We start from the raw sequence: 26236 nt of genomic DNA, 5'->3' as shown, positions 1-26236 counted from the left end.
TGCTACCAAGATATGCTTCAGGTATTTGTTTGCAGTACTTCTTCCCTGCCCCTGGGTCTGTCCACACTCTGCCAGTGCTGTCAGGCCAAGGCCTATTGCCACTGAGGCCAATTCCTGGGCAGAAGCTGGTCCTACACGCTAATGAACATCATTAATGAGCAGCAAATGGTGCAGGTGCTCAAGGGTGAAAAGCTATTGCCATTCCACTGACCTGGTGGTGTGTGTTGCACTGCAACAAGCACAGATCAATTCCAACACATTTCTGGCTGCATGGGAAAAAAAGACAAAGTTGTTTTCTTTCAGTTGACTGCTTCTCACTCAAGTCCTTCCACTGGGGACTTAAAACCACAGTTGTGGCCTTTGTTTAAACAGCTCCAAATTATAAACATGAAAGTGCAGAAAAAATTGAACAAGCAGACAGGACAGAAAAGTTGAATGAGCATTGGCTCTTCTTATTTTAATGAAGAAATATTTCAAGTTAATATCAGTGCATATTTAGAAATAGCATGTGATACTCCCAATGCCAAATACATCAGCAAATTACAGTTTCAAAACTTTATAAATTAATTGCAAGGAAAAAAAAAAGATTAACATAGAGAAAAAGGTTCAAAATAAACATCCTGTTTGTTTGCTGCACTGTGTCAATTATAATCCTGGTACTTAAACAGCAAGAGAGATCCAATATTTCATGTAATTAGGCTCTCCAAAATAGCAGTTATTTTCCTACAAATGAATTAAGCATTTTGCATTTATTTTTGATGTATAATTAAATGTCATTCTTAGCTGTTACAAAGAAATTTAGCCATGTCAGAATAAGATTTCATTCCACGACTGAAAAAACTCACACTAACATAAGAACGTTGCCTTCTCGTTATACCCACTGGTAGTAGTCAGCTGAGAATAGGAAGAACTACATGTAAGCACATTTGGCTGTTACATAAAATGGCTTTTTTTTTTTTTTTGTTTCACAGCCTCATAACAATACTGTTTTTCAACATTGTTCCCAGTCATTGTTTTTAAAATGGTTCATCAACATATCCTGAATCAATCACCGATATAAATAACTCCAGTGACAAAATCCATTATGGAAGGACACAGAACTGCAAACTGAAAGTTGTACTGAATGATTTTAAGGTGGAACTGTAATTCCTCTGTAACACTCTGTTGAAAAAAAAACCAAACCCAAAAAACAACCCCACACAGTAAACCTTTAATTAACTGGCAATGATAGAATCTGAAAAACTGAGCTATAATTTTAAGAGATGTTTAACTCACAATGGACTCTAAAGCAAGACAAATCGTACTGAAGCTAGAAAAAGATGCACATTTAAAGCTTGCAAGTGTGATATAAAAATATTCTCTAGTTTTTTAATTTTGATACAGGGAGTCCAATGCCCTAATGGAAGAAGATAAAATACATCTTCTTTCCTACCCCATTGCTGTACATATAGACTGTTCCCTAGAATCAGGAAATGGCTTTCCCCAACAGAGATACCAGCCTTGGGAATCTCAGACTTTCATAGGGTTTGTTGATTTTGCTTTTTAAAGTATATTTTCAAGCAGGTGAAGTACTGATAGGATATGCATTTTGTTGACTATTATCTACTGTGCAAACCATATACATCAACCCCATAACTTCAACCTAAGTGCAGTATGCATGGCCTAGAATGACTCAGAATCTAGTGGGATATTACAGCACAGAGATGATTGCCAGCCTATGAAACACCAGGCTAAATCAGGTTAGTGGGAAAGGCACACACTCCAGATTTACCAGGAACAGCTGAAGGTTCCTCGTTACAGTGATTCTGTGCACTTCTCAAACAACAAGGTTTGCTTCCAGAAAATCGTGAGGTAAAGGAAACTTCTGCTTATGGCACATACACACAGAGGAGTGTGAGCTCAGCTGAACACTCGTGGTGAGAGGGGTAATGCAGACACAAGGAAAGCTACAAGGGTTCTGGCCAGAAACAAAAACTTCACATTTCCTTACACTGCACACATTCCTTTTATGCACAAATGCAAGGTGCGCAAAATTAGCTGTTTGCTTGGTACAATTTAATGTTTGCATATGTAAAATAATCACCTAATACTGTAATATAATCAAAAATCATGCACTAGATAAACAGAGCTTCTTCCCCATGAACAATAGTTCTCAGGAACATTTTATTCTGCTTCTGGTTGCATCTCATGATTTTTCAGCTTACACAGTCCCTTTTAAAGAACACAGTATTTAGTGAAAACTGAAGAGCAAAATTAAGAATAAAAAAGGAAAATTTTGATTTTAGTTGCGATACAGCTGGGATAGATGCAACTAAGCTGCTGTAATGCACCAAAGAGTAACAAAAATTCAACATGAATATCAGAAGAATAAATATATACCCTAAATTAATCTCTGTAAATACATTCACAGGTCCACATAAGACACCCTTATGCATAACTCATACTTCTTCAAATCTGCAGAGAGAGATAGATGTTAGTTCATGGGGAAAGCAATTTATCAGTTTATCTGTCATTATTCCAGCAAAAATCAGTAGCAAATTTGAAAATCTACATTTATTTTCCCCAGACCAATCACACAAAGGCTTAAGTCACAAAATCTATTATTTCCAATATTTGATCAATAAGGCTTTATTTACACTTTTTTTCTATAAAGTCAGGAAAAAATTTGGTGCAATGTGCAAGAAAAGACTGCACATTTCACTGATTGGAGACTAACATCTGCTTATGGTTTAATGCTAACCCACAGGCAGCCAATTAAAGTTCCATATATCCATGTTTTTACATAGAGTTTCCTTCCTGATTCTGTCAGAAGCATACTAGCAGTCAGGCCACCTAAAAACAGCAAAGATGGCAAAGTTTTCTTGAGGCTTAGTTTGGAATGAACACTTTTCCCAGGGAACTTATTTCTTCTTTTAGAATCCTTTGCATCATAAAATTCTATTAGTAACCTATAAGCAGAGAAAAAGGAGATGGTCAAAGTCAGACAGTAAGACATTTTAAGCAAACTTACTTTCATCCAGTAACTGCTTCTAACCAAATATTTTTAGTAAATGATCTCATAATATGTAGCAGCTCCTCTGTAACAAGTTCAAACAATGAGTACACCTTACAAATATTATGCACGTCAAAATACTCAACCTGAACTCTTGTAATCATTAAGGCTATATTTTTCTTGTGGACCAACTGCAACAGTGAATATAAAAGTTGACAAAATTGATTTCATTCAGCATTTAGTAGAAAAACCCAGAGCACTGTACAATACTGTATGACAAAACAATACATTGAGCACCAAAGGAGGAGGAAGAAGAAGTATCTTCATAAAATAAATTAATAATTAACAAGGACTCCCACTATACTGAATATATTGGAAGCTAAACATGCAAGAGTAAGATGCTGCATCACTGGCTTAGTAGTAATCTTTCTCCTCCTAGTTTTAAAAAACAGTAATGAATGGGTCTGGAAATTCTGAGGTTTTGTTTTAACTATCTCTAAATTTCCCTGACAGACTATATGGTCCCAGGAAAGATATTCCAGTGAACAGGAGCTTACAATGACACATGGATGATTCAGCTTTGTTCACTTTCACTAGATAACTAAAGGGAAAGACACTGGACAGTCTTTCATTTTATGTATCAGCCCCTTATCCATTTAAATGAAATTCAGACTTTCTATTTTTCAAAAGTAGTGATCCTAAATGTCTAACACACTTTAGTAACAGTGCCATGTTTACAGATAGTCATGTTAACTTCTACATGAATTCAAAGTTCTCAGGAGAAATGAATACATTTTTCACTTCCATGGAGTGTGAGACTGGCAGAACAACATTAAAGAACCTGGGAAATTTCTGTCTCACTCAAAGTATTCAAAGATTTAGAAAGTAAACAGATTCAGCTCCCTTAAACAGGACTTCAGATCTGGCAAATTAAACCATCATCTCTCAAACAATACTTAAATCCTACATTTAGGCACAAAGTCCTTCTGGAGAACAAGGTCCCCCGGGATCTGCTGCATGTATTCACTAGTGACCTTATCTGGAGATGCTGAAGGAAGCCAGGCACTTCTGCCACAATTCAAAAATGGACAAAACTTCTACTTCACCTTGTTTCCCAACTGAAGGTAGCAATTTTGGGGTTAACTGTGTTTTTATCCAGTTGCTGTCTGGATGAAAGATTTGTAAACAATTTTGGCAGAAGAGATTAGATCAAGACCTGCCTCTCTATCACTCCAACTTAACACTGATTACAAGGGCAGAATCACACTGCTTTTTCTTGCTTGCCTACCACAGGCATCTTACATTCCTGCATAGGACTTAACCACGAGAAGATGAATGGAGAGTATACAGATGAATGAGTCTTGCCTGGAACATGGACTCACACTTCTTCAATCTAAAGAAGGTCAGAACCTGAGGAATCCCAACCTCCTGAGCAAAAGGTTTAACCACAAGGTTATATTATATTGTATTATAGTACATCAATAGGAGTACCAACTTCACCCCTCTTCAGAGAGCCCTACAGCAGGCACTACTTGTAACACAGAAACCATGGGTATATTTATTAATATAAAAGCAATAAGACAGACTCTTGAAACAGAAAGTTCCACATATTTCTACTCACTTATCCTTTATTTCAAAACGTTCATGAAGCCACCTCCTCATATACATCTGCTCTTCTGGAATGTCCTTCAGATCAATTCGGTCAATGAAAATATGAACTCTTGGGCATTCCTTACAAAGAAATTCTAAGAAGAGAACAAAACAATGTGACTGAGTTATAAAAACACTAAGTTATGAATACACCAAAAAATCTGACTGTAAGTGCCTTGGAAGCCTAACTTCAGTGCACAAAAACCTTCCCTCCTTATGTTCAGACCCTGAGCACTTCACTGAACTTAGAAATCATCTGGTCTACACACTTGAAATGGTGGACCAACATGGAAGAACTGTCTAAATATGCACCTTGCTAACTGTAAAAGACTGTGCTTGAAAATATTACCCTCTTCTTTAGTAACAATCTACTCACTCAATAGTGTTGGATGCAGCAACTTTGATGTCATAAAATTATCCATCCTGCAATTTTGTTTAAAGTTAGTAATCCTCCTTGCTTGTCCTTTTTAAAATCTAAATTTTGTTTGCTGCTGGATGACAAAATTGCAACTATAGTGATTTCCCAAAGCATCTCCAGGAGAAAGTATGCTTCAGTTTAAGCAATAACCTGTAATTAAAAAGTGTAATAGGACAGAAGACTTAGGACAAAATGCTGCTTTCCATTTTGTATCCCTTCATTTTTCTTCTGTCTCACAGAGCTCGAGACAGCCCTAATTCAAACTGCCTCCCCCCTGCCCCCAAATGCCATTTCCTCAATTTATCCCCAGACAAACTTACCAAGCAAGCATTAAGGACAAACAAAACTCCATTACTCAAATGGCCTTGTGGGATTTCTTACAACTAACAAGGGGTAAAAATACTGGGCATGATTACTGTAATATACTGCATGTTGTAAATGTGAAATCCTGCGCAGTGTGTATTGGTAACCATTTGCATTTATCAGCAGCAAGGGGTATGGCAGTAACCACATTATCCCTTGACAGAGATTTGCATGATGTGAGGACAGAAGTCCTCAGAAATTTGGATAGTCATCCTATTTTGAAAAGAGACCAGAAGTGCCTTCCTACAATACATACAGGCAACAAATGTAACACAGACTGGGTGGTCCCTTTAGGTTGTTGACATTTTTCGGACAGCAGTGCAGATGCACAGAAGACTTTGACCCGTAACTGTAAGGGGTATCTGGAGGAATGAATGTGCAAATAAATTGTTACAGCATGTACATCTTTATTTATCTGCCAAAACAGATATCCTCCATTTGTTTTTCATCTTCACAGGATTATTGATTGTAAGGACTTTGCTGTAAAAACAGTCCTTATCACATACTAGAAAATTGCCTTAAGGAATTTTAAAAGCCTGTTCATGCAAATGTGTGTGTGTGCTTGCAGAGAGGGAGGGAAGGAGAAGAGATAAAAAAGATCTCTAAGGTCTTGAGGCGCTTGGATGCAGAAATCTTAAGGTGCTGTGTGTGGTTCTGTCTGGACGTCAGGGCACAGAGCCCTTCGGGGAAGCACAGCATAAAGGGAGCAACGTGGCCTCACACCATCAGCTGGAGAGCTGGATGAGGGCTCCATCCAGGCACGAGTCTATCTCTTGGCCATGGAGCAGCAAACACAGCTGTTGCCAAGAGGTTTCTGGTAGAACCTTCTCCTAGCTACAGCTATTAGATTGCAGTTAAGTATATAAGATGGTGAGTTAAGGACTCGGAGTCTGGAATGACGGTACATGTAGACATTTTTCTTCAGGTTTATGTGCAATGCCTTTACTAACCACAAAGAAATTGATGTTACCTAACATAAATTTTTTTTTTCACTTGCTTTAATGTGAAGAAAGGATTTTGCAGGACTGTTTCTCTAAGGATACTATCCTGGCCACTACATGAAGGTCACTGACTATATGAGCACCTAAGAGCGTTCTATTAATATCTTAAAATGATGGATGTATTATCCATGTCTTAAATGCTTATAATGTTAATGATGTACAAATCCTCTTTTGAGTGGCATTACCTATTAAGTGGAACATTCTAACAATATGCAAAACTGTATCTGGAAAACAAATGCCTGGAAGCCAGATGATCTGGTCTTTTTCTGTACTAGGGTCCTATAAAAAACATCTATGGTATGCATATTCATAGAGCTGAAAATCCAGCTTTATAAGATACTTAAGACATTCTGTGCATTGTATAGTGTAAGTTTCTTTTGCTTCTTAGCACATGGGCTGTTCTGCACAGGAATAAATAAGTCTTTACTGATGTTACTTATAACTCCGTTATAAATTATTAAGGAAAAATGATAAACCAGTCAAAACTCAAGACATAAGTATTTAAAATGAAACACCTCCCCCCACCAAAGCTGAAGTGTAGCAATTTTATAGTTCTACTTAGACAACAAAATCCCCTCCTCAAATACCTGAGTGTTGCTGCTGGCTTTCCACCTCAGGCCCAAGTTCCAATGCAAGCTGATTCTTACCAGTTCCCACCCTCGTCTTCTTCAACCACTCAAAATTGAATCCCCATATGTGAAGGTCCTAAACTTTGTCATTATTTCCCATTTTGTGAATCCTACTGCCCTTCCTTTTGAGTTTGACTTAGTTCAGCAGCACTCAGGGCTGTTTGATCTGCTACTTCAGGTGCTACCCTGGGGAAGGTCATGCTTCCCACACATTGATTCCCACAAAGCCTTTTTATCCAAAGCCTGGGCACTCAGGACATCTGCAGATGTAATGCATGCAGTCAGCCAAATCAGGTAATCTGACTAGTATTTAATTATCCAATTCACGTCAGTGTTTAATGCAACTAACCAAACTTTTCTTCCCCAAATCTACAGTGTTACAGCAATCACATAAGAACACCATTGGATAAGAACAACATATTGGAGGTTGATTGTGAGCAGAAACAGCTGGATTTTATCACCATAACCTCCAAAGGTTTGTGGTGGTCTCATGACCCTTAATTTCACATTAGCTTAACTCCCAAGAGACTTATGTAATTAAGCTAAGAAACAAAATCTTATTGAAGCAATTTATTATGCACAAATTACGTCCAACTTCAGGGACACTAGCCCTTAAGGCCAACATCTGACAGGCTTTTCAGATTCCTAAACTTGCCAGAATTTGTTATAATTAACAGCAGGAACAAGCAAGCCTGAACTTTCCTTCAAGAGACAAAACAGAAATGCAAATCATACATTACAAGCAAACATTATGTTGGGGATAGCATTAGTCAGGAACCCTGTACTATTTGGGTTAAATGAACACTAACAACTTCTCTGTGGGAGCCAAATGGACTGACTTTTGTGTGGGAGATAATTTCCTAATAAAACTTTCTATCTGGCTAAATAACAGATACAAGCACAGAATGTTTATAATGCATCTAGTGACCAAGCACAGCAGAAGGAAGGAACTGAAAATTATAATAAAGTGGGTTAAGCATTTTTTGTTATTGAGCTGTGACACAGGGCTTCAGAGTGGGGATCACTACAGCACTGGGATTAACAAATGAGATGCAACAGACTCCAGGAAAGGAACTGAATCCATGGAATTTATAATTGCAAACCAATATTTGGGGCTGCTGCGAAATTCTACCAGTTCTCAACTCCTCACCTTCAAAAGCCAATTAATTCTCTTTGGAATTACCAGCATTACCAGGGAAACTAAGGGAGGAGAGAAGCTCCGAAACACACATATATCTGTAACTGGCCTCAGACTACCTTCCCCTTCTGAACCACGTAAATTCATTCCACCACTCCAGATTATTTGCCTTGTCCTTTAAGAAAGTTCTGACAGCAGTGTTACACTTAAACAGATATTCCAGTTTTCAATTACTAATGAAGTCTATTTTTATATGCACTTTAAATATGACAGTAATAAAGTAGCTCAGATTTCAACCTCCTACACTGGCTCTTCTACTGCAATGTAATTGTCACCAAAGTCCTTCAAAATTAAGAATGAACAAACTGGGGCCTGACTTAGTCCAGTTTGAGAGCCCCCAGATGAGATCTCTCCTGTTTTAATAGATTTCAGTAATGTTTGTGATAAGCTGATAGTGATATCACAGGAAAATGAAATCGGAATAATGTCTATTTATTCTAAATAACTAGCATTTCAAATGTGTAAAAATACATCTCTTCAGTAAGAGAACATTGTGTGTTGTGGTTTGTATGGTTTTACAGGCAAAACCAGCAGAGACATTCCTCTGAACTGTAGGTTCTTTCTCTGCTCCTTAAACTTGCATTAGTCTGGACTTCAGCGTTCAGCTACCAAAGCAGTTTGTAAACTATATCCTCTTCAAAGAAAGGAATCCCATCTCTCTGCTTCCATTTACTCTGTACACCAAATTAACAATCAAACAGCAAAACAAACATAAATTTAAGTGTTGCGTTTCTCAGCTTCATGCTTTCCATCATCCCAAGCTGAGCTGACAGGAAACTATTTCACGACTTGCTCTAACAAAGTAAAGCAGCAGTAGAGCAAAGCAGCACTAGACAGGAAAGCAAACATCCCGGGCCAGCGGAGGTTGGGCGCAGGAGTTGCACTGGGCAGCACTGGAGGAGCAGCACTGGAGGAGCAGCACCAGTAGCTGCGAGGAGGGAGGATGGAGGAAGTGTGGAGGGGATGCTGTGCAGCCCTGACTGAAGCTCACGGCCAGGAGACAAGCCTGCATTTGAGGAACAGAGCTCTCAGGAATGCTGTCAATACCTTGTGCAAGGACTTATATGCACACAGAGATCAGTGCCCCCATGCAAGCACAAGGGGCACAGTGTAAGGAGGATACAGCTCAGGAGATGGGAGATGTTTTGAAGTGAGAAATGGGATACACCTAGATCATTATTAGGCCAATGTGCTGGCCATGAAAACTGAAAAATCAGAGACTGTTTCAACTGGCAGTTGGACAAGACTGAAAGGCAGAAAAAGCAACTTAGTCAGATGCATGTAACATGAGGTGGATGTAGCTAAATTCATTGTGGGAGCAAGATCCAGAAGTGCCTCTGTACCTAAATTCAGAGGAGCCTAAATATGAAGACATTACAATAATTACTGGCACCTAGAGACCACTCCTCCCTGTAACACAGGCATCCTGGTGGGCTTGCAGGAGTGGGCAATGTTACCAGACTACCAGGGATGACAGAAGAGGATGTACAAGCAAGGGTAGGTTGCTGTGCATGAAAGATTATATGAAGTATAATAGCTTTATATAATAAGGGGACAAAAAGCACAATAAAGTCCTTGTGGATGAAAAATCCAGATTCTACTAAAATATATATAAGATAAATAATAAAATTACTTCCAAGTAACCTGAATAACAGTGAGCAGAAACTGTGAAACCAGACTTAGACCTACCTGCAAGTTCAGGAATGACAGCAGGAGTCTGAGATTCCAGCTACCTTTATTGAACTGCATTGATACTTCAGGAGGATAAGCAGGGGGAAAATCCCAGATAAACCCAAACCAAGATGACCCAACCAATTGGACAAAAACATCAGAGGAGAAAAAAAAATCCTGGAAGGACTAGTAAGTAAGAAAACCCACAAGAAAAGATGCTGTCCCTGGTGTGATCTTGCTCTGCAACCACAATACAATTAATTTAAGCGCTGTAGAGAAGGAATCCAGCACAGAAACGCAGAATTCTTTGGGATTGGCCTCTTCTCCCAGGCAACTAGTGACAGGACAAGGGAAATGGCCTCAAGCCACAACACAGGAAGTTCAGGCTGGATGGATATTAGGAAAACCTTCTTCACTGAAAGAGTGGTCATGCATTGGAACAGGCTTGCCCAGGGAAATGGTGAAGTTGTAATCCCTGGAAGTGTACAGAAAATAAGCAGATATGGCACTTTGTGATAAGGTTTAGAGGGTGTGGGTGGTGTTTGGTTGAAGGTTGAACTTCATGATCCTAGAAGTTTCCAACTTTAATGATTCTATGAATAAAAGGAAGTACATAATGGGAAGGAAGGCAAAGTGTCAAAACACCCTGAAATATACAGTCCAAAAGAAGGCAACCTAGAAGCTATTAAAAAACTCAACAAAAACCAAACCCCAGAAAAATTTGTAATAGAAGCTTGCATAAAATGTGTAACACTGCAAAAGAAAAAGTCTGTGTGGGTCTGAAAAAGAGCTGTATGACTTTAATGGGAAAATCAAGGAGGCTACCATGATACTCCTACCTTCTTCTACTCATTGAGGAATGGAAAGCTTGTCCAAATAAGGAAAACAACACAAAACTGCTCATGGCAAATGAAAACATAAACTTAAGAGGACTAAAAATGAACTTGAAAAATGGAAAGGGTGCTCTATTTTAGCTTTTTTCAGTATATTAAAAGCAATAAACTTGATAGGCCACTGGTAGGATTGCTGGATGACAACAGTGTGAAGAGCAGAGCTCATGGTCAAGTATGTAAGAGAAGCTCATATATCTGCTTGCATAATTCTTTCTGTTGAAAATGTTTGATTCCTACACCCACTGCTTTCTTTGTACCAGATCATTCAAAGGAACTAGATCAATAAGTAAACAGACAGAAAATATTAGACTAAATATAAATAAACAAGTCAGATGTCAGGAAGTCACGAAGACCAGACAGCATTCATCCAGAAGCTCTCAAATGTGGAATTTAAAAACAAAGAGGTGTAACCTATCATCAAAAACAGCCATTGTGCCAGAAAAATGGGGAGTTTCCCTTCTACAAATGAGGACTTTAGAGATGATGCTGGGAAATACAGAAATACAGACCAGTCTTACATCACTGGCTAAGATAACAGTTCTGTAATAAAATCACTGTCCACACAGATAATCACAGTCTGTTGAAAAAGATTTGGTGTGGATTCTGTAAAGGGAAATCCTGTCCCATCAACTTGTTAGATTTCTACAGTGTCAAGGACCAGGTGGATAAAGGGGATTGATTCACTGGACATGATATTTTTGAATTTTCATAAAGCCTCTGACAGGGTTCCACACTGAAGGCTATTAAAAAAAATTAAGCTGCCACAGGATTAGAGGAAATGATGTTTTAAAGACCGAAAGCAGCTTAAAAAGGAGAGGAAGCAAATGGAAGGCCTTAGGGATGAAAAAGACTTGGCCACTGGGGTCCTCCGCGGATCGATGCCAGGACTGGTTTTACTCTGCCTCATGACTGATGAGTTGAAGAAGGGAGCAAACTGTGAATGCTCCAGTTTTTCACATCTCTTTCAGAAGACCCTGAGCTCTTCTGGGTAGTCAAATGTTGGCTGAACTTCAAAAAGCCCTCAAAGCTGAACAAACAGGGTAAAAATGTGGCAGCCAAGCTTCAGTGTAAACAAACGTGGGGAAAAAAATAACTGAAACCCTGATTACATGACGCTTAGCTTGGAATTGGTGGTTACAATCTGGGAGTTGCTGACCCTTCCCTAAACCCATCCTCTCAGCAGCAACCCCAAATCCCCCAAATACTGGGCAACTTCAGGAAGGACATGAAGAACAAGGCAAAGACAGTCACTTAATCTTTACAGATAAAGATAACGAATCCACATTTTAAATACTGAGTGTATTTCTGGTCTCTGCATCTGAAGGAGGATGCAGTGGACTCAGAGAAGGCCACAGAAAAGACCAACTAAAACATTTAAGGAGGAAAAGTACCTCCATTACAAAAAAGGAGAATTTTTGAAATTGAATGAAAAAGGCCAGAATTTTCAGTTTGGAGAAGGGAAGCAGAACAAAGGATATGACAGCTTAAAACAAACAAACAAAAAAAATTATATATATATATGCATTTAAAAAAATCCTGAAGATGGCAGGTAAGAACTATAACTCCACAAATCCTGCAATATAAATAATAACTTGTCTGTATCTTCCTGAAGATGCTGAAATCTAAAGAATCTTAGAAAATGGTATCTATAATTTGCTATACTGATATTAGCAATGGAGAGCAGCACAGTGTCATTGTAAGTTGTCTTGCTCTTCCAAGATGGTGTCTGATGAAGACCCACAGTACTTGCACATTATAGCTCAGTGAAACAATCTTTGAGTGGTTTTAATCTGTTATTCTAACAGATGCAGTTTGGCCTTTGTACTACTCTGTAACAATATGTGAATATTGTATGCTGGCTGATAGCAGGAGGTTTCCTACAAAAGTGTAACAGTTTTGATCAATAGGCTGCCAGGAACAGAACCTGGAACAGCTTAGGTCTCTGGATTACATCTAAAGGGTATCCCACCACTGGTAACTAAAAGTGAGCAAATTCAGGAGATATCTGTGTCTTCCCTGGAATATTTTTAAAGTTTCAGAAGTGGAAAAAAAATAAATCAAACAATGCAATTAAGAAAAAAAGGCAACAAAAAATATAAGGAGTGGACCAGTTCAAAACTATGCTCTCTACAGCAAAAAAACAGGATATGTTAGGAACTATGCCAGTACTGCCAGCATTGATGTTTTTGCCTTTCTTTCAGACAATCTGTTTTGATAAACAGAGAACAGCACCACAGAGCAGAAGAAAAGGATTGTGATGAATAAAAACCCCAAAAATAAACACAGACTCTCAAAGCAGCAACATATTTTTGGCCAAACCTGACGGTGTGAAGAAGTAAAGGTTGTTTTTGTTATCCTCAGGGTTTAGATACACTTTTGCATAAAGATCAGGAGTTCCTTGAGCCTTTGTAAATAAATGGCTGCTTGGGGAGTGGAATGCTTCCTCTCACATGTGCATGAGGTCCAGGGTGCAGGATAATTTTATGAATCTCCAGTGTAAATACTTTCAAGAGCCTCTTGTGTAGCAGAGGTTTCCTGATGACCATTTGTTTTTAAATCACAAATTCCCAAAGGGAAGCACTACAGATGCACTACAAATGCTTACCTTCAGTAAGAGCTGCTTGGGAATAACTGAGATACACAATAATCTGCTCAGATACACAATAATCTGCTTTACAATCAGAGGAACATAAGCCTGGGGCTCAGAAGGAGTTGCAGAGGGTCATTACCCCCACCAAGGGGGTGTGAGCACACAGACACAGTGCCTACAGGTGTCTGTCATTTGGGAAAAGTTAGACACATTTAGGGTCGCCTGAATCTTGCATTCTTCCTTAGGCATCCAAGATTGGCTGATGGTGGAGAAAATAAACTGAGCTACAGGAATTCCAAACACAGTTGATGTTGTAGTGTGCTTTTATACTTTGTAATACTTTGTAATACTTTGTAATACTTTTGGTTTTGTATCCCCTTATTTTTCCCAAATGGTTTACCACTGATTGTACCCCCTCCCTCTACCTGTGTAATCATTCTCCTTTGTTGAGGTCATCCCCAAATCCCTGACCTGGCTCTCTGTCAGCCACTTAGCATCCCATCCCCTGTATCTAGAACTTTCGGTCCAAGTCGTCGAGTGATTAGTCTGAAGCCAGGAGTCAGCACCCCAAGTATTATCCTATACACTATCCCAAATGTCCTTCCCTAAGGTTGCATCCCTGGAGGGTCTTTATTGGTCAGCAAATGTATCTACCTTCGGTTTCCTCCCCCCCTTTAAAGGTAACCTCGGCATTGCTCCCGGGTACTCTGAGCAAGAGGCATCACTGAGGTGTGGGGGGCCCCTCGGGCGCTCCAAATAAACCTTGGACTGGCCTCCTGCTGAGAGTTGGCCTTTTATCCTCTACCAATGTCTCCAGTGTCTCCTCTGCTGCAAAGGTGACTAGCCCAGCTGCCCTCAGTTCCCTCGGGGCACCAGAAAGTGTCCGTCCCCCTGCTGTCGGTCACTTCGGGGCTGCACCCCAGTTGTTTGCCGACCCGGGGCTGGCCGGGGCTCCTGAGAGGCTCCCAGAGAGACTGAGACAAGTTGACATCTTTGTGTCCTTGTTTTCGGATGGATAAAGAAGCAGAGGTGCTACTCATGCTCAGACTGACCTTCATTTTCTCTGATGAACTACATTAAGGCTTTCATATGCTTCTGACCAGAAGTACAATGTTTCATTCTTACAGTATGAAAATACTTTGCATTTACTCAGACTGTCCTTATCTGCAGAATATTGATACATATGCCCACATCTGTGTTGAAAGTGCCACTACAAATAAGTAATTCCCAAATTAACAGACAGCTTTTCATGTTACTCAAACTACTTCTAAAAGGGAATTACAAGGGGTCTAAAATGACAGCTCTAGTCCTACACAGGACAAGAGAAATGAAAATGCATTCAGTTAAAACTGAATCATAGGTTACCTTGTGGAATACCTGATGAAATCATGTTATTAAAAAAGTTTTATTTTAACATTTTGCACAAAATAAAACTAGGGTTTTCCTTGAGAAGAAAAATGTCTTAGAGAATATCACAGAATCACAGAATTCTTAGGGTTTGAAGATCTGGAGATCATCCAGTTCAGCCTCCACAGAACTATGTTGCCAACTAGTGTTATAATCAAAATTCTTCCAAACATCTCAATGTAAATTTTACATATGGAAATACAAAAGGTAATTATTACTTAAACTCTGCTTGAACAGATGCAGAATGACAAGTTTTTGATGTGAGGCTTACTGTACATGCTAAAAAGCCATCCTACACATGATACAAATCTCACCAATGCTAATGTCCAGCCTGAGGTCTAATCTACATCCTTTCTTTGGTTACTCTAACACAAATGACATTTTCTCTTCCATATTCTTTCATGCAATAGAAGATGACAGCTAAGCAGAGATCTGAAGAGATTATTAGTAATTTCATAACTATAAAACTTCTTTGGCCTGTTTCATACTTCTGTTAATGTTTATCAGCTTAATAATTTAGCTTTTAAATTCTTTTATTGATGGCTACATCTGTAACCATGTGCTTGTTATCCTTCTTTGGACCTTGAGAGACAATGGATGTGAACAAATCTGGGCCACAGTCCAGACAAAGACTGTTTTCTATTGCTCCAGTTTCTTTTCTATAGTCTTGTATTTTCTATAGTCCTTGTCTAACTGGGTCCTAACAAAAGTGCAAGCTTTTGGAAAAGTGTACTTTCCCCGAGGGAAGTTAGGCCAGTCTGACCTCCTCAAATTATACTGATCAAAGTGATGTACAGATTTTCAGAAATGTTCACATACACAGGCTTTCAAAGTGTTTGTTCTGGAACTGATATACAGCAGAGTCAATAACTCTCAAGAATTCCTCTGACTTCTTTAAGACAGAGTCTATATATACTTGCTATTTTTATTCAGTGTTTATCATTGTCACATGCTGCTATTTCACACACTCTTTCATCTACAATGGCCAGATAAATACCATCTGGTTATACTAAAGCCTTCAGGCAGAATAATAAAGATGTAGATGTGTACATACTGCTCTTTCAGGTGCAAGAATGATAACAGTTCCCACGTCCCACGAGACCTGCCTTTTAACACCAGACAAAGCTCGTTTATTCAGAAGGGGGGAAAACTAGATTCTCATCCTTTCTTCCCAAACTTATATCTGCTTTTCACTTGATGACAGTGTAGGAAAACAGTATCAACAAATTCAAAAGTTTCACTTCCTCCTTTTCCCTTCTAAACAGTTCTTTTAGACTTCAGTAGCTGAGATGTCCTTCAGCTGTGCCACAGTGCCCATATGATTATTAGCATCTTATCCTAATGACCACAAATAAATACTGCCTAGCAGCCTGGTCCTCCCCAGGCAAGACCACAATGTTCTGTCATTAATGATCTGGACAAGACATCTTCAGGAGTACAGAGAGGGGAGAAACCTGTGGGAAATTGCTATTCTTTGGAAAGGCTGCCATGTGCCAGATAAACTTCCAGTGGAAAGGTACCAAGATCCAAACTTGTAATAAAGAGAATGAGTAAATGGTAGGAAAAAAAAATCCATCATCAGTTACAACTGGATGTGAAGCAACAGCAGAAAGCAATATCCCTAATATCCCTGTGTAAAGCTAATCTAATTTTAGTCACTGTTGAAGACTAATCAAATCTGATGTCTTCTAAAACACACTTTCCACTAAAAAGTGCCAAAAAAACATTAACATGCATAAGTAGTGACAAAAAGCTCAAGACATTTGAAAGTATATACTACAATAATTTGCCTGCTCTAAAATGGTACCACATTATATCAGGTATGTCTAGCATTCACTCTTCTTACGGTGAAAGGTATACTATGCTGTGTTTTAATCCTTTTGAGCAAGTGAAAGTATATTTAAGTCTGCTGGACTTAAAAAAACTTTCAAAAATTGAATTTTTCTAAGAAAGTCTACTTAGACTAAAAGTTGCATACTACAAAATTTACAAAGCAATTCACCTTTTCTTCAGAATTTTTTTCCCATTCAGATTTTGCTGTTTCTCAGACAAAGTGTGCTAGTACTCCTCACAGTCACTAAAATGTTCTTTTTAATCCATTTTGTTTACTTCTGAAGACAATAGCCAAGAGTTGATGATGTTCCAGGTAAGTATGGGTTTTTCCTAAAATGGCACAGCCTCTTCTGAGGAATTGAGATATATGGAACTGAAAGCAAAATGCATTTCAAGAAACACTGTATCTGTGTGGAATTCAGATTTCATTCACATGGGAAATGTCATAGTATGGGAAATAAAGTCCTCAAGTAAAGTTGTGTTTATCAGAAGTTTGTTTTCCATGCAATAAATTTCCATCAGTGTTGCTGGATTGAAAAAGACATGTCAACCTTATCTTTTAAAAATTACCAGGATTGCACTGCCATTTTATTCCGATGAGAATGAAAAACAAAACTCTCAACCAGCCCTGACACAAATATGAAATGTTCATATGAAATAAGATGTCCTTTTCATGTGTGCATACGTCAATTTAGCACTGTGAAAGAGAAATAATGCTAAAAAATGTCTCATGCACAAGTATGCTTAAATAATTTCTTGTTATATTCCTGACAGACCAGTTGCTGGACTTCTGCATAGCAAATGGTGAAATGAGCTTGATCTCTTACAACAGAAATTGTTTGTCTGTCACTTTGTGTCTGGAAAGCCTAAAAGAATGACAACTATGCTCCACACTGCAATTCATAAAGTGTTCTTAATCTACATAATTTATATTAATAATAATATTATTATATTAATAATATAATTGTTATGCTCCACACTGCAATTCATAAAGTGTTCTTAATCTACATAATTTATATTAAACGTAATAAATGTTACTGCCACAATAGCATGGAATGTGATGTTGATCTATGATGGATATATCATTTATCTGCTCTGTAAGGAGTAACAACTGGTTGGCTGCACTTCATTCTGTATTATTGCCTCATTTTTACCCCAAGGCCGAGCCAGTGATTACCCCAACCCTAACAGCAAGCCTGGCTGAAAGATATGCCTGGACTGCTGCCATGGAGGCTCCAAAAGGCTGGATGTGGAGTGGCCACCCAAAGCATCTGATTCCTGCCTGACACCAACACAAAAAAAAAGCCAACAGGGAAATCCAACTTGTTGGTTCCCCTTCCATAATTATATCATGCTTCATGCAAACCATAAGGCTCAATAGGTGAAGAGGTCTTGTAAGGAATTTGAACATTTGCCATCTTATCATTAGGTAATGACATTTTAATAGTTTTAATTAACCATTAGGCAGTGAGAAGTTCAGCATGAGAATGGCTGAAACTGCCTAGTAATTAAGCTGTGAAACAAGATATGCTGCAGGGAAGGAGAAACAATCCTATTTGTTTTGAAGAGGGTCTTAGGGTTGGGTGATGGGACAAGAAGGAGGCTGCTCAGTCTCCAAAGGTACTATGAAAGGGTCAGAAGGCATTAACAAAAAAAATAAAATAATTGTAAATAATAAGAACTTTTGACATTAAAAATGTCCATTAGAAACAAGATGCACATAAAACAAAACCATCCTAAGACATTACAGTACAATACGAATGTTGAATTAATACCCTGTGTTGACAGTTTTGTTTCTCACCTATCCAGAAGAATTTTAAACAGGGTGAAAATGTAAAAATAGACAACTGCAGAACTTCTAATCAACTAGCACCTGGGAAGCAGTGCATGTGACACAAGGAGTTACACCTGCTAATGAAGTGACATGGAAACAGCTGCACTACAAACTATTTTTAGCAGCAGAAGGAACAAGTCCCAGTGACACTGGGTGAGCTGAGGAGCAGAGAGTTAGGTAAGTTCCCTGCATGTCCCTCAGTCTACACTGATCCCTCACCCAAAGCTCTGGAAAGCTCTGTGGAACTACTGTAGCTGTTTTTTCCCACTTGGTATTGGTAGTGCATAAGACTCAAAAGTGCCACTTTGAGCCAACCAGCAACAGACAGTCAGGCACAGATACAGCTGAGTAACACAGCAACTACAAGTGGAAAGAAAGATGATATCTGGCACTCCAGTAACAGTGCAGGCAAAATATCTACTTAACAATAAATTATCAGTCCACCACCAAGCATAATAAACAGCAAACCCTGAAGCTCTGTGTCCCTGAGTTTTCCCCAGCAGAAACTTCAGAACATATTTTCTGGTTAGAATATGCAAGGAATGTAAAACCAATCTGATTTTCTTAAGGTCCTGTAGGTACTCAAGTACTAAAGTACTAAAGCAAGTGCAGAAACTTCAGAACATATTTTCTGGTTAGAATATGCAAGGAATGTAAAACCAATCTCATTTTCTTAAGGTCCTGTAGGTAGTTTAAAGAACTGAGGCAAGCCCACTTGCATAAAATGCTGTTGAATGTTTGTAGGATTACTGCCTGTGTGTAGCAATTTGAAAAATTGTCAGTAGAATACTACTGCTATGCATTTTACCCTTAAAATATGTGCACTTCAGCAATTAGATGTACATGTACACATATGTAGCAGAGGAAGAGAGAGAATTTAAGATGATGCCAAATCCCAGGGCTAGAAGAAACATGAAAGTAAATGGAATCTGCTACCTGTGTCTCCAAGTTCCCTTTGACTGCAAAGAGCACTTGTATTTAATAGGGAAGCAGAGGGCAGGAGTGTCCCAGGTAACTCCTGTAAAAGTCCAGTGACTAAAACAATGCCCTATCAGGGAGCTGTAGGATGCCTGAACTGCTGTGGAGATTATCTTCAGAGCATTTCAATACAAATGGTTCAATGAAATTTCAATGAAATTGGTTCTGTATCTAAACAAGCATACAGCTCCATCATGTCTCATAGGCCTCAACTCACCTGTCATAGATGGTGCCAGTTTTCTTTGCCCTTTGTGGTCCACAGTACCTTCATAAGCCACAGTCACATCGTACACTGCATCCAGATAGTCTTTCATTGAGTCAATGGCTACATGAGTTGCCTTCACCCGTGGAGTCAGCACATGCTTCAATATAGCAAGTCCTAGAGGGGAAAAAAGTAAAAAAAATAACTACAGTGTTTGAAAGTGAACTAGACTTCTTTCACAAAAGGAACATCACACCAAGGAATGTCAGCATCTCCATTCAAAATCACAAGAGGTTTATTTTCAATCTCAATTCCCAGTTGAGAGTGTGCCATGTGTACTCACTGCTTATGCTCTACTGAACACATGCAGAAGATGAAATAGAAATCCTAAAGGACAATAACAATAGGAAGGCTGCTCAGTAAGAGGGCCTTTTTTACAACTCCTGACTAGAAGAAATGATGGTTTTAAGGTAGCTCATGAGTGATGAAACAGCACTTCTCGTTACTGTTTATGTGTGTCCAAATGAGGTTAAAAAAAGAGCACATTATCTGAGAAATACTGAACACACAGCATCACCTCCTGAAATTCTGTATCAGAAACAGATTAAACAGATAATCACAGAGAATTTTAAGCACACCTAATGCTCATTCAGCATTTTACTTCCCAAGGACAAACCAATTTAGTGAACATACTGAATCCTAACCTACTCACTATCCCAGCAAAAAACTTAGCAGCAGTGGCAGAAAAATACAGCACTGAGAACCAAAACCAAGGAGGAAATCTTCTGTGCTTCCCTGCCACCTCTTACAATTGACTTGGCTACTGACAAACTCTTATGACAGAAATCAACTTTTAACTTTTCCAGGCCAAGACACAGCGATTGGTATGTTAAGAACACAAGAATATCAGGTTTAACATCACACCACACATCTTAACAACAGTATTTCATATCTCTTTTTACTTCAGTTGACTACTTTCACTTAAAGCATACTTAAGAACATTAAGTATGAACATACTGGACACAAGAGAATAAGAACATATTGAGCTCAAAAGTATAAACCTGGTTCTCTTTCCAGAATTTTAATATACAAGGACTTTCAAAATTAAAACAGGCAAACAAATATGCCCAAACTCAAAACCTTTTCTTGACCTGAACACAACTCTTCCACATTTACTTGAAAGGGCTTCTAGAAAAAAAAAAGCATGCTATGTAAAATTTTTCACTATTTTTCTATGTGTATCTTTCTCAAAGAGAAGTATCAGAATAAAATTGTGGCTTTTAATTTCTAGCCTATTTTTCAGTGGCTTACTCTTCAGTCAATTTTTAAAGAACCATCCATTGGTGAATCTACTGGTTCCTGGTGGGTGAACAGGAAATTTTTCTAAACCAAAGTGCTATTGCTTTTGATACCTTTCTGTTTGCTAAATCAATTCAAAACATTCTATATTATGTTCTGACTTTGTGCTGAACTCCCTTGCTGTGTAAAACATTCTTTGATCTAACATCATGAAAATATCTAGTGAACATTGTAAGATAATGCTTGTTTCTATATAATTCTAAAATTCTTAAGAGTTGAATATTTCAATATAAATCACTATCTTGATTTTTTAATATTTGCTAAGAATCTCCTTGTCTGAATGCAAAGATAAAAGGCTGTTTATCAGTGCTCCTTCTGAAGCCATTGTTCCATGCCTTACCGGCAATAGTGATAACTGACTATGCAAAATGTTACATGGATCATGTAAATATTTTGAAGCATAACATAGTGGTAGTGTTTTCTTAGCTTGTGAACTGTTACATCAAACAGCTAATTATGTTATGTTTCAAAATGTTTACTCTGTAAATGAAGCACTGAATATTCTTGTGCTGTGTCAGCAATGATATTAGTGTGGACATGACACTCAACACAACTCTTGTTGAGCCAAATTCCCAAACATATTCTAAAAACACTGGCATTCCTCTCCTGCCCAACTCATCTTCCCCATTACCAAATATTACTGTGAGGAAGAAAAAAGGAAAACTGTGAGAATTGAATCATCTAGAAAAATTATTAAGTTAGGTATCTATGACTATTAACTGCTATTTTTTTTTAATCCATGGCCAGTTCTGGTGATGAAGATGGTCAGTGACAATCTATGAAGTGAAAATGTAGAATAAGCCACTCGTATTCCACATGCTATCAGTGAGCTCTTGAGAGCTTAAGTACAATATGAATATGTATCTAAATCAATAAAGTCCAGAATCCATTATTCAGAAAGACTACAGTGCATGATAAGCATGCAGCAACATCAGTTCAGCACATCCTTTTAAAGAATCTGTTTTATAAAAACATTACTACATATTCTTGCAATTACTTATGATCTATGCTAAAATCAACATAATAGAATTTAAATCCAAGTAGTTACAGCAGAGTTACCTTGGCAAGATGCCTGCATCCAATTCACAAAACACACTGTGCTTAAACTGTTTTTAATGTTGTGCAATACAGTTAGGACCCTCTGTCAAAGTATTTAAGGTCATGAGATTTTATTTTAAATGCCAAAGAAAATGAACTAGATACTACTAATATTGTAATGTTCTACCTTAAAAAGCCATAGCTTTGCTCTTCTAACTTTTGAATTATAGACATTAGAAAAAAAAGAAAATCTGAAGAAATATGATGAGCAGTGATACTTCAAATATCATCCATTTACTACATTATTGTAAAATGCATAATTACTTGAGAAAATCTGAAGAAAACGGAATGAAATAAAATAATTACTTTGGCAAGTACAGAGACCTAAATAATTTACATCTATAGAACTGAATTTTTCATATAAACAAAAAATAACAAAAAGACACTAAACAAAACATCATTTCTCTAACTTCATCAGGGCGAAGTAACATATAATAGTAGCTAAGTACAAGTCTGTGTAGAAGACTGCCATCCTCTTCTCTTCATCCAGACCAGAAACTCAAAGAGCTGTTCAGTACAGGCAGTACAGGCAACCATCCATATTTTCAGAGATGGATTTTGTTATCTTTCTACCCCTGATGTGTACACACCACATTTTAAAAAGAAAACAGTAAAAATTCTCAGCTCAGGATTAGTTTGAGGTCTTCACACCTCTCTCCCCTCCCCATGAAAGCATCTACTTGAAACTCAACTTTCAAGTACACAAAAACTGAAAGAAAGCAGGGTGAAAACCAATGAATTGATTTCAAGACCAATTAGATCTTTCTTTTTCATGTGAATGTGTGTGCAGCGAAGATATTAGACAGAAAGCTCTGCAGTTACGTGCAGTGTCCCAAGTACTCACCCAACTCTTGAGTTCCCACCAGCTTTCTGGAATGCCTCCAGTGATTCAAAGCTTTACATATTGAAACCAGAGTCCATAGTTAGACTTAAAAAATAACAAATGGTAGGAGAGCTCATCCATTTGTTTGCTAGTATTCCATCAACTTACAGAAACAGGACTCAGCTCATAGCAGTATTAAAAAACTGCATGCACTAGTAAAATTGATTTTCTGTTACCATGAACTAAAGTATACAGGAAATGCAACTAATCTCCACAGGAAGAGCATAACCAGCCCACAGCAAGACAAGGGAAACAGCATACCTTGGTACACTTTCTTCCAATGGGTATCTACAGAAATACAATGTAGCTTCTTGTTTTCCTATCTTAATTTCCTAAGGATAACCTTTAATAACACAGACCCTTCATTCTAATGAAGGAAATACTCTCAAATGCTACTCAAGGTCCATAATTTACTCTTTTTTAGAACTATATTCTTTGTCCACATCTCACTGAGCACTTTTAGACCAAGCCTGCTTTCATGAAAGTGTAGAATAAATACCACCAAAAACTATTTTCTTTAGAGACAATTCCAAATAACTTTTAAGGATATTGAATACTTTGAATTGCCTTAGAATACAATCAAAAACTAATGCCAAGATCTAGAAGGGAAACATTTTGAATTCGCTCCATTGAAACACCTCCTTTTTACATGACCTGTAGAACAATTTTGAGATAAGCATATCCTGCATACACAAACATCTTAGCAGAAAGCATATTTATCAAGCTAAGCCTAGCATTAAAAAATATTTACATGAGCAACTTTTCTGCATAAAACCAAAGAAGATAATAAATGCATATCTTAAATGTTTGCTTGATTAAATGACCTTTGTTAGAAATTGAACATTAATACAAAATTCCAAAAATGCCTTTCACCAGGGAAGATTTTTGCTGAATGAAGACAAAACAACAAGCCAAGTTAAATTTAAGAACCTTCTCATCCCTTTGGCTTTGACTTTTCAGAGTTAGTAATATTAGGAGTAGGAGGGTTTTGGATCATTTCTATTTATTTTCAAATTTTTAAAATGCCATATGTTAACATTTTGATAAAATTAATATTCTACTAAACCAAAGAAATTTGTGGTGTTTGGGGTATTCTGTGCAGGGCCACAGTTAAGACCCAATGATCCTGATGGGTAACTACCAACACAGCATATTCTTTGATTCTATGACTGACTATTACAAAATGATAAGAAATTCACACATAGATATTTTGGCTACATACAAATGAAATAAATTTTATACCAGAAGCTTGCACAAAAAATAACCATCATGTGTATTACAGGGTTTATAAACATTTTTCTCTATAGTCCAATATAATTAAAAAGATCCAAGCTTAAAAGATTTACAGTTTTAATTAAATAGATCCAATAAAAATTACCACTTCTATTATTATGACCAACTTAGTGAAATCCCTATGAAAATATGAGTGCACCTACACATTAAGACTGGACTCAGCAACTCAAGCTCACTGACTAGTGGGGAAGAAGTTCTGCACTTTTAAGATGCCTAAACCCATGGAACAGAGCCTGAAAAGTATCACCAATATGTAACCTGAGTGACTGCATCAGACTTTGAAGGCAGCAACCATGTTGGCTGACTACTTCCACACAATGGAAGACAAAAGCAAACTCAACTACTGACTATATACTTAAAGACTGGAAATTAGAATGCAAAAGCTAGAAGACAAGGGGCAAAACCCATACCATCATACTCTTAGTTCTTTGAGAGAGCACAGGAAGAAATATTTCATTATGGGAATGTACCATGTTGGCTGACTACTTCCACACAATGGAAGACAAAAGCAAACTCAACTACTGACTATATACTTAAAGACTGGAAATTAGACTGCAAAAGCTCAGAAGACAAGGGGAAAAACCCATACCATCGTACTCTTAGTTCTTTGAGAGAGCAGAGGAAGAAATATTTCATTAAAGCTTAAAAGATTTACAGTTTTAATTAAATAGATCCAATAAAAATTACCACTTCTATTATTATGACCAACTTAGTGAAATCCCTATGAAAATATGAGTGCACCTACACATTAAGACTGGACTCAGCAACTCAAGTTCACTGACTAGTGGGGAAGAAGTTCTGCACTTTTAAGATGCCTAAACCCATGGAACAGAGTCTGAAAGGTATCACCAATATGTAACCTGAGTGACTGCATCAGACTTTGAAAACAGCAACCGTGTTGGCTGACTACTTCCACACAATGGGAAACAAAAGCAAACTCAACTATGACTATATACTTAAAGACTGGAAATTAGAATGCAAAAGCTAGAAGACAAGGGGCAAAACCCATACCATCATACTCTTAGTTCTTTGAGAGAGCACAGGAAGAAATATTTCATTATGGGAATGATGCAGAATGTACCATTAGAAACACAGGAGTCACTAACCATCCTGAAACATGGAGGGAGTGCCCATCCTGGTAGCAATTCCTGGAGTCATCTCACCCAAGCACCTACTTTGTGCCAGGAGAGGACAATGAGGTGTATCAGGCTCAAATCCAGCTACATGGCACACACGTCCCTTAGCTTGGAAGTCTCCACCAGAAATGAGAAAACCTAACACATCTGATATTCTGGCAAAACGTGGCTTATGTGGCTTGTTGTAGCTGTAAAATGCCAGCAAATATTGTTATTTTGGGCAAAAAATATAAATACTGGATTAATTCTCTTAACTTCACAAAATTCAACTTGTTCTGTGATAAACTCCTACATTCATCCTACTACAAATAACCAAAAAACTTAGTTTTAGAGACTTTTGCTTTCATTTTTAAACGTCAACAAGTTTCTTTCCCAGTACAATCAAACAAACATATTTTGAAGTTACCTTCTATCCCAGGTAAGCAGCTGATCTGAGGGGAATCTTCTGCCACTTCTAAAAGGTGTGAGCAATCCTTCAGTTTTTGGAGGTACTAGCATTGCTCTTAGATGACAACATCCTCAGTTCATCACCACAAAATCAGTATTCCTGGAAGTAACCAACTTTCTGTTGCTAATTCTGACTGAATTCAATTCAGTGGATAGAACTTACAATGGACCCACCCTGTGTGTTTGAATTGCTTGTTTCATAAAGAAGAAAACAATCTGTTCTTGTTAGAAATTGAGATTTTGTGTGGAACTCAAGCTCTATGACAAAACAAACTGTAACATGAATTATTATTGGTATTTTTAAATGTTGCCTCTCTTTCAAGGGTTTAAAGCTTAAAATTTTCTGCTGCTTGATATCCTT

At 37.8% G+C, this 26236-nt stretch overlaps 1 protein-coding gene across 1 annotated transcript in view; it reads right to left on the bottom strand.

Moving 5' to 3' along the window:
• Window positions 1–425: 425 nt before the first annotated feature.
• AGPAT5 (1-acylglycerol-3-phosphate O-acyltransferase 5) overlaps window positions 426–26236 on the bottom strand; it is a 56358-nt gene continuing 30547 nt past the window's right edge. The window contains exons 6-8 of the mRNA XM_039709588.1: window positions 19675–19836; window positions 4614–4737; window positions 426–2948 (exon numbers count right to left, since the gene is read on the bottom strand). Coding sequence (XP_039565522.1) covers window positions 2723–2948; window positions 4614–4737; window positions 19675–19836 — 512 coding nt within the window. The 3' untranslated portion in view covers window positions 426–2722. The remainder of the gene's footprint in view (window positions 2949–4613; window positions 4738–19674; window positions 19837–26236) is intronic.

The sequence above is a fragment of the Passer montanus genome, unplaced genomic scaffold, assembly GCF_014805655.1.
Source record: "Passer montanus isolate IOZ18808 unplaced genomic scaffold, ASM1480565v1 scaffold219, whole genome shotgun sequence".
Taxonomy (NCBI): Eukaryota; Metazoa; Chordata; class Aves; order Passeriformes; family Passeridae; genus Passer; species Passer montanus.
Note: the sequence above shows the minus strand (reverse complement) of the source record. Positions and strands in the feature narration are given on the sequence as shown.